Consider the following 16,373-nt stretch of genomic DNA (forward strand, 5'->3'; position numbering starts at 1 on the left):
CACCTTTGGCAGTGATTACAGCATTGTAATCTTCTTCTTGGATATGACGCTACAAGCTTGGCACACCGGTACTTGGGGAGTTCCTCACATTCTTCTTTGCAGATCCTCTCAAGCGCTGTCAGGTTGGACGTGGAGCGTCGCTGCACAACTATTTTCAGGTCTTCCCTAGATCCGGCTGCCACCACGCGTCACTGTAGGGATGGTGCCTGGCGTCTTCCAGACGTGACGATTGGCATTCAGACCAAAGAGTTCAATCTTGGTTTCATCAGACCAGCGAATCTTGTTTCTCATAGTCTTTTAGGTGCCTTTTGGCAAACTCCAAGCGGGATGTCATGTGCCTTTTACTGAAGAGTGACCATCGGGTCACCTCCCTGACCAAGGCCCTTCTCCCCCGATTGCGCAGTTTGGCTGGGCATCCAGCTCTAGGAAGAGTCTTGGTGGTTCCAAACTTCTTCCATTTAAGAATGATGGAGGCCATTGTGTTCTTGGGGACCTTATATGCTGCAGAAGTTCTTTGGCACCCTTCCCCAGATCTGTGACTCAACATAATCCTGTCTTGGAGCTCTACGGAGTAGAGTGGAAGTGTTGGTTGAGGAATTATTAGTATTATTCAATTGAGATGAGGGTGATTATTTAAGAAGAGGTAGGGTTTCAAGTGCTTTTGGAAGATGGACAGGGACTCTGCTGTCCTAGATTCAGGGGGAAGCTGGTTCTACCATTGGGGTACTAGGACAGAGAAGAGCTTGGACAGCTGAGCAGAAGCTGCCTTCCCGTAGGGGTGGGAGGGCCAAAAGACCAGAGGTTGCAGACAACATGTCATCATTCACAGACTAAAAGGCCTACAGAAATGGCATTCATGTCATAAATGGCTTGTTTTACTGGCACCTCTAGAAGCAGATATGTACATTGTCATACGTATACCAGTATCTTTCCATGGCTAAAATTTTAACACAAAGCAGACCAAACTCTTTGGTCCTTTAATTACCTGCTGTATGTCAAATAGTGTGCTATAACTTGGAAAATAAATAAATGTGACTCTGGATGACAACATAATGATGTTTGTTTCCAACATTAGGGCTGTTTTCCTAAAGATGTTAAATCTGCCTTGTGTTTTGCTTCATTGCCACGATACTAACAGGTATCACGATACTGGTATCGTCTCGGCACTAATGCATGGCCAACGGGGCTATTTAAAAGCTTTCCAAGAGCTTGGCATTGGCTGTAGTCTTAAACTTGGGTTCCATGGTTTCGATTGATAAGTCTCTCCTGACCTACAATAAAGTACATCAATAAAGCCCTGCTGACACGCATGATGATCGAAAGCCAAACAGAGGTTATGGTTTCCGTATAGGATAAAGGACACTTTATATAATGACCTCCTCACCCTAAGTGACACACCATAATACCTTGTATTTTAGCACCATCTCATCTGTTATCTGCTCCAGGCAAATACCAGCTGGGTAGGAGCAATACTGTACGCACACAGGTGAGCAAAGGATACACAAATATAAATGGTCTGAAAATGCACACACGGTGACATCATACCTCACACATTTTGAGAACAAATACACACTCAATATGAGTCTCTTCAGGTGAACATGCATCCACACACAAACACACTAAGAGAGGGTCTCACCTGCCAGACTCCAATCACAGCGTTAGCGATGAGGATGAGCAGGATGACGATGGGTTCTACGAAGGCTGTGATGGTCTCCTCTCCCTCCTCAAACAGAGCCAGCACCTGGAACACAGACAGAGAGAGAGAAATATGAGTCTCCTCTCCAGATAAAACAGACTCAATAGGAGTATCCTGGACACACAGAGAGAGACAGAGAGAGTAGCCTCAATATGAGTCTCCTGGACAGAGAGAGAGCGTAGCCTCAACATGAGTCTCCTGGCTCGAGAGAACCATTATCAGTGTACAGCAATTCCGTCGCCTTTGACCCTAGTTCTGACCTAATATATTGGTCTGTATCTGTGAACATCACACATTGTTTATGCAGCTTTAAAAGACATTTAACTCTTATAGCTCTATAAAAACAGTTTGAAAAATCACAAATTATCAACAGCAAGAAATTCTTTGTAGAGGGTGTAGTCTCCTTGTGGCTTGGTCCCGTCTCCACCTATAGTGAGTGGTAGTACGTATACTATATAGGAACTAAAGCCCCTTCCGACCCAAAATGGCAGCAGGGAAATGGATGACGTGTAAAGGCAGGAAGGGGTAGCATTTCTGCATAAAGGTCAGCAGTGGCCAAAAAACTGAGGGCAACATTCTCCACTAGGTTCGGGGTGCATCCCACATTTGTCATGTAATTTTCTTTTAAACTAGGCAAGTCAGTTAAGAACCAATTCTTATTTACAATGACGGCCTACCGGGGAACAGTGGGTGTATCTGCCTTGTTCAGGGGCAGAACGAAAAATTTCTACCTTGTCAGCCCGGGGATTCGAGCCGGCAACCTTTCAGTTACTGGCTCAACGCTCTAACCACTAGGCTACCTGCCGCCCCAAATGGCACCCTATTCCTGCATAACACACTACTTTTAACCAAGGCCCATAGGGCTTTCACAGCCATTTGGGACACAGATTTCAACAACTGTATAGCAGTTAGCTATTCCGGTTGTTCTTTTATTTCTGTAGGTTAAATTGTGGACTTTAACAACATTAAAAGCTAGGTCCTTATGTATATGTGGGAGAGAAGGTGCACAAAGTCACCACCGGAATGCTGTGGATTCGAAGAGGAGGAGAAAACGAGATGCACCATTGGTGATAACAGAGCTTAACCACATACACAGTAAAAGTTATCCCCTCCACAGTGAGTAGTGAGGAGGAGCGAGCAGAACGAGGTACGGCAGATCAGTGGCTCAAGCCCCGGTCGATAACTCATCATTCACAGTCATTTGGGGCCCGCAAATATCCCCTTCCCTCCGCTCTACTGCTCCGTGTAGAGAACATTGATGGGGGGGCAACTCCTGATCAGTCCTTTCATTCAGCCTACCTAGCCAGCTGAAACGCACACACGTTTCCGTTGCAATTCTGACACTTAGCGAATATTTTTTAGTTTCAGCAGACAAGAGTTAGAGAGAGAGAAGCATGATGAGAAGGCTGAGGTTTACACAGGGTTTAAGGTATCAGTGCAGGAGTCCATTTCAACTTATCACAGGGGTTTCTCCACAAACCTAAACTTATACATTAAGCAATAGACCAACTCCTACACACATTTAAAAATCTCCACCTAAGTTTAGACTGAATGTCCAGATTTCTAACATTAAGTGCCAACCAAACACAGAGTCAACAAACGGAAGAGAAAAAAAAACAATGCCAAAGACGGTTTACCAAGATGTGTAAGGAGAACAAGAGAAGAATGAGATCCAAATTTAACCCAATTCAAAAGGCCACTGACTTTTTTCCCTCCTTTCCTGTACAACCCAGAACCTTAACCTACACTCCCTTTCTCACATAATGCCATGGAAAAATAAATAAAGGCAAGCTAACCTTTCCTTGAATGGAGGAAGTGTACAAATGTTCACCTCGGTTTACTGGGTGAGACTTTGTGACCTTCAACAAATACAATGAGTGGATAAAACAGAAACAACATGCTCTTTCCATGACAGACTGGCCAGGTGAAAGCTATGATCCCTTATTGAGGTCACTAAAAATCAGTGTAGATGAAGGGGAGGAGACAGGTTAAAGAAGGATTTTTAAGCCTTGAGACATGGAATGGGGTCCCATGTGGTTCAGTTGGTAGAGCATGGCGCTTGCATCGCCAGGGTTGTGGGTTCGATTTCCACAGGGGACCAGTATGAAAATGTATGCACTCAGAACTGTAAGTCGCTCATCTGCTAAACAACAAAAAAGTCAATTATGTATGTGTGACATTGAGGGTGAATAGGCAAGACAAAATATTTAAGTGCCTTTGAATGAGATATGGTAGCAGGTACCAGGCATACCGGTCGAGTGTGTCAAAAACTACGACGCTGTTTTTTTACAAGCGCAAAAGTTTCCCCGTGTGTATCAAGAATGTCCCACTCACCCAAAGGACATCCAGCCAACATGACAACTGTGCGAAGCATTGGCGTCAACATGGGCCAGCATCCCTGTGGAACGCTTTCAACCCCTTGTTGAGCCCATGCACAGATTCATTGAGGCTGATCTGACGGCAAAAGGGGGTGCAACTCAATATTAGGAAGGTGATCCTAAAAAAAAAAAAAATGACGCTCAGTGTATATTTTTGGGTGTTTTAACACATTATTCAGACAGTAATGAAATGAGGTGGGGAAACAAGCAAGCGGGAAAAAGGGTGGACGCATCGATTGAACCCTGGTCTCCGGTGGGGAGTTTAAGTGAAATGTTCCGGGGAGTGTTAACACTACAACGCAGCTCTGCACAGCTTCTGTTACCTTTGAACCTGTAGTGATTGACTTGGTATGGCCCGGTCTATACTCTCTATCCTTATACATGGATAATAGTAATCAAATTGGCTCAAAAACAATATCAGTAAAAACAATTAGAGTAAAAAGGTAGCCTTATCAGTATTTAACGTTACAAAACTATCGTAAGCATTGTGTCCAGTCCAATATAACAGCTATTGAGCCGACAATGGTAGACTTGAGCATTCTCCCTCTTCTGCTACTTCTCTCCATAGTAATGTACAGTATATGATTATATCATATTGGAGCCAGCTTCAAAACACAGCAACACTTTCTCCTCTGTTCTGCTCCTGTCGCCTGGTTACAAGGCTCTTTATTCTCATGTCATGCAAAGATTCAGGGCAGGTCAATATCTCTATTAACATATTCAAATAGGCACACAAAGGTGTTCCACATTGAGGTTCGGCCCTTATATAGGTTAGCCTCTCCTTCAGATACTAACGCAGGTCACTTTCTCCACCAGCACTAGCAGGCACTGCACTGGGAGCTCACGTTGCGGTTCTCTTGAGAGGCCTGGCAAAGTTACTGCTACTGTCCTTTCCAACAACCGTTTTAAATGACTGACTGATATGATTGATCCATAAAGAATCCATCAGCATCAAGTCTCAAAGGATGTACGGGAGTTTCAAACAGGGTGCTCTCAAATTCAGGAGGGAAATTATGGTACTCTCAGGAAACTGAGTAGTGAACCCGGCTCAGCGCTGCTTGGTATATAGTAAAGCTGTGAGAGCTGTAGAGAAACCAGCCTAGGTAGCTCAGTGACTGCTTGGTGTAGTACAGTATATAATAAAGCTGTAGGGAACCCAGCCTAGGCAGCTCAGAGTGCTTGGTGTAGTATATAGTAAAGATGTGGGAGGTGTAGTGAAACCAGCCTACGCAGCTCTGCTTGGTATATAGTAAAGCTGTGGGAGTAGAGAAACTAGCCGAGGCAGCTCAGAGTCTGCTTGAAGAAAACCTCATCTCCAAAACATAAACTTCAGGAAATTGAAAAAAAAACTACCATATTTTACCATTACTGAACATAGTTTCAAAACCTTAGAAGCTATTTCGAATACATTTGTGGTCCTAGTCATGAAATGTTAAGGACATTGAGGAAAGCTACTGCTTCAATACATGTAAGACAATGAAAATATGCTAAAATGGAGCTACAAGGTTCAGACAGCAACGATAGTAAAGCTGTGGGAGCTGTAGTGAAACCAGCCTCGGTGGCTCAAAGTCTGCTTGGTATATAAACTCAGCAAAAAAAGAAATGTCCCTTTTTCAGGACCCTGTCTTTCAAAGATATTTCGTAAAAATCCAAATAACTTCAGAGCTTCATTGTAAAGGGTTTAAACACTGTTGCCCATGCTTGTTCAATGAACCATAAACCATTAATGAACATGCACCTGTGGAACGGTCGTTAAGACACTAACAGCTTACAGATGGTAGGCAATTAAGGTCACAGTTATGAAAACTTAGCACACTAAAGAGACCTTTCTACTGACTCAGGGCCCCTGCTCAGCTGCGTGAACATGCCTTAGGCATGCTGCAAAGAGGCATGAGGACTGCAGATGTGGCCAGGGCAATAAATTGCAATGTCCGTACTGTGAGACACCTAAGACGGCTCTACGGGGAGACAGGGCAGACAGCTGATCATCCTCGCAGTGGCAGACCATCTGTAACACCTGCACAGGATCAGTACATCTGAACATCACACCTGCAGGACAGGTACAGGATGGCAACAACAACTGCCCTAGTTACACCAGGAACGCACAATCCCTCCATCAGTGCTCAGACTGTCTGAAATAGGCTGAGAGAGGCTGGAGTGAGGGCTTGTAGGTCTGTTGTAAGGCAGGTCCTCACCGGCAACAATGTTGCCTATGGGCACAAACCCACCGTCGCTGGACCAGACAGGACTGGCAAAGAGTGCTCTTCACTGACGAGTCGCGGTTGTCTCACCATGGGTGATGGTCCGATTCACGTTTATAGTCAAAGGAATGAGCATTACACCGAGGCCTGTACTCTGGAGCGAGATCAATTTGGAGGTGGAGGGTCCGTCATGGTCTGGGGCGGTGTGTCACAGCATCATCGGACTGAGCTTGTTGTCATTGCAGGCAATCTCAATGCTGTGCGTTACAGTGAAGACATCCTCCTCCTTCATGTGGTACCCTTCCTGCAGGCTCATCCTGACATGACCCTCCAGTATGACAATGCCACCAGCCATACTGCTCGTTCTGTGTGTGATTTCCTACAAGACAAGAATGTCAGTGTTCTGCCACAGTTAGTGAAGAGCCCGGATCTCAATTCTATTGAGCACGTCTGGGACCTGTTGGATCGGAGGGTGAGGGCTAGGGCCATTCCCCCAGAAATGTCTGTCAACTTGCAGGTGCTTTGGTGGAATAGTGGGGTTATATGTCACAGCAAGAACTGGCAAATCTGGTGTAGTCCATGAGGAGGAGATGCATTGCAGTACTTAATGCAGCTGGTGGCCACACCAGATACTGACTTACTTTTGATTTTGACCCCCCCCCCCCCTTTGCTCAGGGACACATTATTCAATTTCTGTTAGTCACATGTCTGTGGAACTTGCTCTGTTTATGTATCCGTTGTTGAATCTTGTTATGTTCCTACAAATATTTATACATGTTAAGTTTGCTGAAAATAAACGCAGATGACAGTGAGAGGACGTTTCTTTTTTTTCCTGAGTTTAGTAAAGCTTTGGGAGCTGTAAATCAGTTGAATGGAACAGGGGCTCTGTTGCACTGTAAACAACACATTTACATTTAAAAGTAGGAAAAACTAACTCTGCAGACACACAGGCAGCCCAATCCACCCCAGGCTTGTCTGGACTCACAGCCTCCCACTTAAAAACACCAGGCATCAGGATCAACACACAGGCAATTAGTGCAGATACTCTATCATATACGTTTTCCTACTTCCCAGAAGTGCCCAGTAATTCCATCCTGTGGCACTGGGGACAGTAACAGTAATAGATGGAAATAAAATAATTATCCAGGCAGGTTTCCCTTGGTCGTGACACTCACCCCATCCCGCTCTACCTTACCATCTGGCCCAAAACAGGGTCACTATTTAAAAGTGGAACTGACAGCATTTTAGCAACATGAAATCTTATTAAAATCTGTTCATATACACCCCAGGAGGAATGACACTTTCCTAAACATGTTCTGATCAGCAAGCAATTAGATATGGTTATTTTCACAGTTTCATAAATTCTTAGAATGTTTGGGAATTACATATAGTAAGGCATTTATGGAAAAATCTATATCTATAGCAATATAGAGTGGGAAAGCGGATGAACATTTAGACAATTAATAGACACTGCAGCAAATAAAATATACAAAAAAACCATTGTCTCGTCGAAGACCGGAGTCTACACAGACCGTTGTGCTGTAGCCAATCAGAGCTACAGCAGGCATTATACAAACAAGCCATTTTCCCACACTGGCCAGCCATAACTCACCTTGAACTGGACTGTTTGTTTACAGGCAGTTGCAACAGCATAACTTTAGATCATTAGCTAGACCGCATTCAACAAAAGCCACAAAATACGCCTGAATGGATTTCCACAAATATGTTAACACTACGGGAGTCCTCTTACATTTGGGAACTTTACAGTCCTATTGATCAAACAACCATGAAAAAGGTAGGCTCGCTCCCTCAGTTATGCACATCAACAACTAATGCTAGCCACAGCAAGATGAACTCAAATCTAACGAAGGAACAGTAGATAAACTCTCAAAGTTTTTCAGCTAGTTGACCGTAAAAATTGCACTCATAAACGATGGGGAATTGTAGCCTCCTCATCCTTCTGCCAATGCATGCTTGTCCCAACCAAGCACCTAAGCTAACTGGCTAGCTAGCTACTTCCAGACACAGATGAGAGAACACCTCTCTCTGACCATTTTACTCGCCGTAGCAGAGCTGGCTAGGCTGTTTACGTTATTACTTTTTTTTGCCTACGTTTACTGACACCGGTCATACTGAGAGTTCATAAATTCATCAGGTCTGAGTGTGCCAGAGCTAAGAAAAGAGTGCTCTGAAATCGGAGATAGCATATCTCGTGTTTGCAAATTGTCTGGCTAACTGTATAACAGTCGTTGAAGTTCTTGCTAGCTAACCAAATAACACCTGCATCTCTAGCTGTGTATAGGCACCAAAAAACGACATGAGGGGAAAGTCAGTCACTCACCCACTTCCAATTGCATGAAATTACATTCTCCTAGCAGCTAGCTAGCTATATAGCTAACATTAGGCTGTGTTTTTAGCTTGGTACATAAATAGATACGCTAGCCTATTAGCCACGTTATGATCATTGCCCTTGCTAGTTTCATTGTATTAATTTTCCCAGTCTTAGTCACATTTGTCCATTTATGTCAAAAATATTGAGTCATTGAAACTGAAACAGTGCATCCCAAATGGAGGCAGCAAACAATGTACTGTACTAGGCCAGCTGTGATTTACAACCTGTTAGCAATATTTTTTGGACTACCAAGAAACGTATTAGTGAATTATATGACTCATGCTTTGAACGGCATCAATCTATTTTGCCAACAATGCCTTACTGTACATCATGGAAAGTTGAGTTAAATATAACATATTTTTAAAACCTCTTATAAAGTTGGTTTGGTAGCATAAACTGGGAATGTTATATTTTGATTGTCTGTGTTGCATATCTGCAAAGTAGTAAAAACTCTGTCAGTTCCACTTCAAGGAATTGTATGTGTCAGAGTGCAGGTTATCTGGTATTATTCTAAATACTAAAGTGATATTATGCAGTATTTAGTTATTTTATTTCACCTTTATTTAAATAGGCCATGGTGGCAAAGTAATTACAATATAGCAATTAAAACACTGGAATGGTAGATGTGCAGAAGATGAATGTGTAAGTAGAGATACTGTGGTGCAAAGGAGCAAGATAAATAAATACAGTATGGGGATGAGGTATGGGCTATTTACAGATGAGCCATGTACAGATGCAGTGATCTGTGAGCTGCTCTGACAGCTGGTGCTTAAAGCTAGTGAGGGATGTATGAGTCTCCAGTTTCAGAGATTTATTTTAAAAAGCAGGCAGAGCTGAGGAAAATCTAGGAATTTCAAATGTCTTAACTTTCCATTTGCATTTCAATATTATTGGAAATACAGAGGTGGTATGCTAAGCACTGCCTTCAGGCAGAGAATTATGGCTACATGATGCCCACAGTCAGGCCAGAGCATTATGGCTACATGATGCCCACTGTCAGGCCAGAGCATTATGGCTACATGATGCCCACTGTCAGGCCAGAGAATTATGGCTACATGATGCCTACTGTCAGGCCAGAGCAGACTAGTTGTCGCTATCGGCCAAGCTGCAAAGCCAGACGTTCAGTGACGCATCCACTGTGCAAAAGCCCAAAACATTCAACTCTATGTAATATGAATGAGTGGAGCAAACAGAGATATGGTGATGAGCAGAAGTCAGCGATACATCCTGTTGATGGGTATTCTGGTCTACAGTGGTTACTTACAAAGGAGACGCAGGCAGCTAGCAATAGGATCCTGACCAGGAGGTCCTCAAACTGCTCCACCACCAGCTCCCATAGGGACTTGCCTGCAATACAGACACACAGAGAGATGGAGTCAGTCACATGGCTGTCCGGCTATACATCATCGTGTCACACATGCCTAACAACTTAGTCAAGGCCTAAAAGTACTGTACATATGATAATCTGAACTACAGTAAATGTAGCTCCCCATCTGTTGATGATATGGGACTTCTATAGGCATACTTGTGTTCTTCCAGTTATGGTGCCCTGTTCTACTGACAGTGTGTCTATGTATCTATATGGGTAGTGCTACAACAGTCCGTGTGTACTCTGAGGGTTTTCCCTAACTGTATCTCTCTAGTACAACACAGATGATCCCTAGGCTATAGGGCTAATTGTCAGCTTATGAAGGAGGCTCCAGAATCACACTGGAAAGGTCAATATTTACCTTCTTCAGCCGGGAGCTCTGTCAGTGTCACATCACCATATCCATGGAGGAATGGAGAGAGAGGAGAAAGAGAGTTGGAATGAGAGATAGGGAAAGAGTAAAACAGAGAGAGGGAGGGGGAACAGAACAAACAAAGACAAGTTAATACCTTTTGATTAACTTAGAATAGGCTTTGAAATGCGTTTGACATGTGTATTATGGTTTCCAAAGGTGGTGGAGTGGCAATCTTTACCAAGGAACACCTTCAGTGCTCAGTTGTCGCCACCAAGTCTGTCCCCAAACAATTTGATTTGTTGGTTTTAAGCATTAAGCTTTCTACTAGCTCTTTGTTGACTGTTGCTGGGTGTTATCGTCGTCCATCAGCCTGTACCCTACCTGCCTTAAGTCTGAATTTGTCCTGCTAGGTGACCTAAACTTGGACATCTCAACCTCTAAAACACCATTAGGCAAAAGGCTTGGCACACAATGTAGAAAATAGTAATAAATAAAGAAAAAACACTGGAATGAGGTGATGTCCAAACTTTTGGATTGGTACTTGTAATTGATGAGGCTGGTACTTGTAATTGATGAGGCTGGTACTTGTAATTGATGAGGCTGGTACTTGTAATTGATGAGGCTGGTACTTGTAATTGATGAGGCTGGTACTTGTAATTGATGAGGCTGGTACTTGTAATTGATGAGGCTGGTACTTGTAATTGATGAGGCTGGTACTGTAATTGATGAGGCTGGTTGATGAGGCTGGTACTGTAATTGATGAGGCTGGTACTGTAATTGATGAGGCTGGTACTGTAATTGATGAGGCTGGTACTTGTAATTGATGAGGCTGAGCGTCATGTACTGTGAAATTTGATCGACAAACTGATGACTATTAGAATTTTGAATACTGAAATGACTGTACTTCTGTAGTTGTACAATTTGAGTGATGTGTAACAAATGGGTGTGTGTGTTGTGTAACACAAGGAGTATGTGCCATGTAACACATGGAGTGTGTATATGTGCTGTGTAACACATGGAGTGTGGGTGTTTACTGTTGTTTAGTCACTTCCCAGGCCTGAGCGTGCGTGTGTGTGTGTGTGGCAATGGACGCAAAGCAGGAAGCGTGTGGGAGGGAGACAGGCAGCAGAACACACTGCAGCTGGCCTACAATGAATGGAGATCACAACTATAGCTATGGTACAACACCCACCACAACCACCCCGCTTTACAGCACCAACCATCCATCAATACTGTGGTCAGCACACAAACACTAACTCACATTGAGTGCTAAACATCTTACTCTGGCCTCCCGGGTGGCGCAGTGGTTAAGGGCGCTGTACTGCAGCGCCAGCTGTGCCATCAGAGTCCCTGGGTTCGCGCCCAGGCTCTGTCGTAACCGGCCGCGACCGGGTGGTCCGTGGGGCGACGCACAATTGGCCTAGGCGTCGTCCGGATTAGGGAGGGCTTGGTCGGTAGGGATGTCCTTGTCTCATCGCGCACCAGCGACTCCTGTGGCGGGCCGAGCAACACATTGGTGCGGCTGGCTTCCGGGTTGGATGCGCGCTGTGTTAAGAAGCAGTGCAGCTTGGTTGGGTTGTGTATCGGAGGACGCATGACTTTCAACCTTAGTCTCTCCCGAGCCCGTACGGGAGTTGTAGCGATGAGACAAGATAGTAGCTACTACAAACAATTGGATACCACGAAATTGGGGAGAAAAAGGGGTCAAATAAAAAAATAAAAAAACATCTTACTCTAAATTAATACTGTAAATCCTGGCAGTTTAAAAGCACGATGAAAATCCTGTGTTTTGATTCTGCTACAGTAGGACGGCATCGGAGGTTTCACATGGGGATCAAACGTCACACACATGCCACGGAAATAAAAAAGAATACAATTTCAAATAAAAAATAATACAATTTCAGGACCATTGGAATTAGAGTTAAATCAGGATCTTTTAAATTCTTCCAACCAACTTTGACTGACCAGAAGGAAAGGAAAAAGTAGAAGTATTTTAATCATTTCATGTTAAAATGCCCTTTAATTAAATTGCTTTGTATTGACAGAGTCCGTACAGTACATTGAGAATGTAATGTCTTGTAGCAATACAAAGGGGGTTATTGTGCTTTGAAGAACAGTCTGTCTTTGTTTCCACTTATTATGTTATCCGAGTAGGCAGAGTGGAGGGGTAAGATGAAGCAGAGGAGAGAAAACTGCCATTGAAAACTGCACCATAAATATCAACTAGTGAATGCAAAAAAAATACGCAATTTCAGTCATAGCCTTACAGCTTGGCATTTCTTCTTAGTTCCTAACCAATTATCTGTCAAATATTTTTTTGCGTCTTTTCATCATCATTTTTGCCTCATTTTCACAGAGTAATCTGTATAGCTACGATGACTCAATGTAAATGAGTACGTATTTCGTCATATAGAGACTCAAGGTGAGTTCTCTGACCTGAACATGGTAAACCCTTATGGAGAACCTCTCAGTTCCAGAGGCTCCTGCAAACTAGAGGAAACTGTCCCGCTGTTTTCCCTGTACCGCCAGTCTTAATATGCCCATGTCCCTCTTACTGTGCCTCCCCACTTGTTGAAGGCTGGCCTGGAAAGAGACAAAGGGAGGCTTGCTAGCCAGGAGCAAGGGAGGGAGGGCTGGAGGGGTTGAATGGGGTTCCCCAGCGTGCACTGTGCCAAGGATTCCCTCCTTACTGTTGTCATCTGGGTTGTGTTAGCCTCAGCCTGCCCAGGCACATTCCAACAGACTTCACCACGCCTCTTTCTTTTTTTTTTCTCCTCCTTCTCTCTTGCTGGCTCTCCCTTTCTCTCTCTCCCAGGCTCTCCTTTTCTGCCCCGCCCCCCAACAAACTCTCATGCCCCCCCGCCCCCATGTGCAGAGTGCAGACAGACTGAAAACAAGAGCCAAACTGTTTTGACACTACCAGTCCAACAAGAGGGGAACCACTTCCTGGTTACAGTAGCCAACAGAACAGAGGGATCCATGTCCAAGACCAGGGTTCAACTACTATTTGAAATCATTTAAAATACTTTAGCGGTGCTTGATCAAGCTTTCCTGTTGCAATGGGCCAATTGGTATCTTTGCAAAAGTGCAAACCCTGCCCACCTGGTACTCCAGACAGGTTAAAGCAAATGTTTACAGTAATTAAAAGATTTCAAATAGTTTTTGAACCCAGATCTGATGATCAGAGATAGTAACAGAGAGCCAGGAGAAGCAACAGGAAATGTACCATCATGACTAGGACATGGGATGTGCTGATACAGAAGCTTTCACTATAGCTTCCTAGTACACTCAAACGCACTTACACTTCCTTAATTTCTCCTTTAAAAGCATTATAGCTGTAATCACTAGGCAGACTAATAAACTACACATCATAATATGGAAAGCACAGCAACAGGGCTAGATTATAGTGGCCCTCGGCCTCAACTGTAAATAAGTGAACGTTTGCCATGGGTAATTTGCTTGTGGACACTACTGGAAAACAGTGTTTCATTGGATAAGTCACCAGCGTCTGACCAACAAAAAACCAACAAAAAAAAAACACCCAAAATAATTTATGCGTATAACAGTGCGTACTGTAGGAACTTGATAAATCTCCACACTACACACTGCCCCAAATGGCACCCTATTCTCAATATAATGCACTGCTTTTGACCAAAGCACTATTTAGGGAATAGGACAAAAGTGGTGCACTATATAGGGAACAGGGTGTCATTTGGGACACACCGTGGCTCTCTGGGTATCTAACAGCGAGCTCACCATCGTAACCCCGTAGACTAGAGCTACAGATCACCTCATCTCTGAAACAGAGTGAACTTTACTGCTGATGCTGACCTTTATAAAACCCTCTTAGGCCTCACTCAATCGTATCTGAGAACTACTGCAGCCCTCATCCTCCACCCGTTCTGTCAGTCACATTCTGTTAATGTTCCCCAAAGCACACATCCCTGGATCGCTCCTCTTTTCAGTACACGGTAGCTAGCGACTGGAACGAGCTACAAGAAGAAGAAAAAATAAGTTATGAAGTTTTATCTCTTCATTCAATGACTCAATCATAGACATTCTTACTGACACTTGTGGCTGGTTCACATGATGTATTGTGTTCTCTACCTTCTTTCCATTTGTGCTACTGTCCGTCCATGTTGTGCTGCTGCCATGTTGTGTTGCTACCATGCTGTGTTGGCTGTCTTAGGTCTCTCGTCATCATGTGTTTTGTCCTACATTTTGAATCTCAGCCCCACAGGAGCCCTGTTGCCAGGCCATCAGTGTAAATTAAAATGTTCTTTTTTAAATTTATAATTTAATTTTACCCCTTTTTCTCCCCAATTTCATGGTATCCAATTGTTTAGTAGCTACTATCTTGTCTCATCGCTACAACTCCCATATGGGCTCAGGCGAGACGGAGGTTGAAAGTCATTTGTCCTCCGATACACAACCCAACCAAGCCGCACTGCTTCTTAACACAGCGCGCATCCAACCCGGAAGCCAGCCGCACCAATATGTGTCGGAGGAAACACTGGGCACCTGGCAACCTTGGTTAGCGCGCACTGCGCCCGGCCCACCACAGGAGTCCCTGGTGCGCGATGAGACAAGGATATCCCTACCGGGCTGTCTCTGGTGGCACAGCTGGTGCTGCAGTACAGCGCCCTTAACCACTGCGCCACCCGGGCAGTAGTTTAAGAATGTTCTTAAACTGACTTGCCTAGTTAAATACAGGGCGGCAGGTAGCCTAGCGGTTAGAGCGTTGGGCCAGTAACCGAAAGGTTGGTGGATCGAATCCCCGAGCTGACAAGGTAGAAATCTGTCGTTCTGCCCCTGAGCAAGGCAGTTATTCCACTGTTCCTAGGCCGTCATTGTAAATAATCATTTGTTCTTAACTGACTTGCCTAGTTAAACAAAAAAAGGAGAAATAAAATACATTTACGGTGGGATAATAAAACGGGTGGCCAGGAGATGCCCTCGGTCAGCCCGTAGAGTTGGTCTAGTGCTGCACTCAGAAAAATAGCCCGTTATTCAAATAAATAGCAGAAGGTCATAGAGAGCCGAGCAGTCAGCTATAGCACTCTGTCTGAGAGAGACCCAGCCAGTCTGACACAGTGGCTATGCTGTGGGAATACAAAATCAAGTCTAGAAATGGTAGAATGGTGAACTCTTGCACCTTCCTGTGTGTCTCAAAGGTCTGCATGCATTAACCATATCATGTATTAGATGTGAATGATAAGGGCCATAGACTTTAATGATAGTGTGACTACGCCATGGATGTCACTCATTCATATTAATAGAAATGGAGGTTGGAGGAGGGTGCACCTTCATTCCCAGGAGAGGCAGGGGTGTGTAAGCACGAGTGTGTAAGTGTCTGTGTGACTGCATGATGGGATAGCCCCTATCAGGTTAGTGTGAGGGCAGGGGATGAAGTTCAGTCAGTAGGTCAGTCATTACTATGCTACAGTACAGATGGGGAGTACTCACAGTATCTGTATGGGAGAATCATAATCAGGGTGACTAAACTAATGTAGCAGGCGTAGAAAGACACCTGTGCGGAGGACCCACTTCCGTTTTTCAGGAGAAACGGAAGTTAGGTTGAAAATACTGTTTCCCTGAAAACCAGAAACACACACTTTGTCAACACCGCTAAGGGTGGGGTTGCTGAGGAAGATGAATCAGGGCCACCGCTGTGACAGGCCAGATGTTTATCTCTTACTTATTCAAAAGCCCAGAACCGGTTTAACACCAGGCTTATCTGCCCAATTGACACGCACCTCCCAGATGAACTCATGGATACCCTTTTCATGTCTCTGCGTGCAATCTGAAGGAAGTTGCTAACTAGCATTTCGAGCAATTGATTAATAGCATTAGCACAATGACTAGAAGTCTATGTAACTGCTAACATACTAGTAGAAACCATAGACTTCCAGTCATGACGCTAATGCTAGTTACCATTGGCTCGCGAAACTACCTCTACCTTCCTTCATACTAGAGGCAGAG

At 44.2% G+C, this 16,373-nt stretch overlaps 1 protein-coding gene across 2 annotated transcripts in view; it reads right to left on the minus strand.

Moving 5' to 3' along the window:
- The window catches only part of LOC115105400 (sarcoplasmic/endoplasmic reticulum calcium ATPase 1-like), an 84,506-nt gene that overhangs the window by 59,515 nt on the left and 8,618 nt on the right, over nucleotides 1-16,373 (minus strand). For both annotated transcript variants that reach the window (XM_029627398.2, XM_065007273.1), the window contains exons 2-4: nucleotides 10,398-10,415; nucleotides 9,932-10,014; nucleotides 1,637-1,741 (exon numbers count right to left, since the gene is read on the minus strand). In XM_029627398.2, the coding sequence (XP_029483258.2) occupies nucleotides 1,637-1,741; nucleotides 9,932-10,014; nucleotides 10,398-10,415 (206 nt within the window). The remainder of the gene's footprint in view (nucleotides 1-1,636; nucleotides 1,742-9,931; nucleotides 10,015-10,397; nucleotides 10,416-16,373) is intronic.

This window comes from Oncorhynchus nerka, linkage group LG22 (assembly GCF_034236695.1).
Source record: "Oncorhynchus nerka isolate Pitt River linkage group LG22, Oner_Uvic_2.0, whole genome shotgun sequence".
Taxonomy (NCBI): Eukaryota; Metazoa; Chordata; class Actinopteri; order Salmoniformes; family Salmonidae; genus Oncorhynchus; species Oncorhynchus nerka.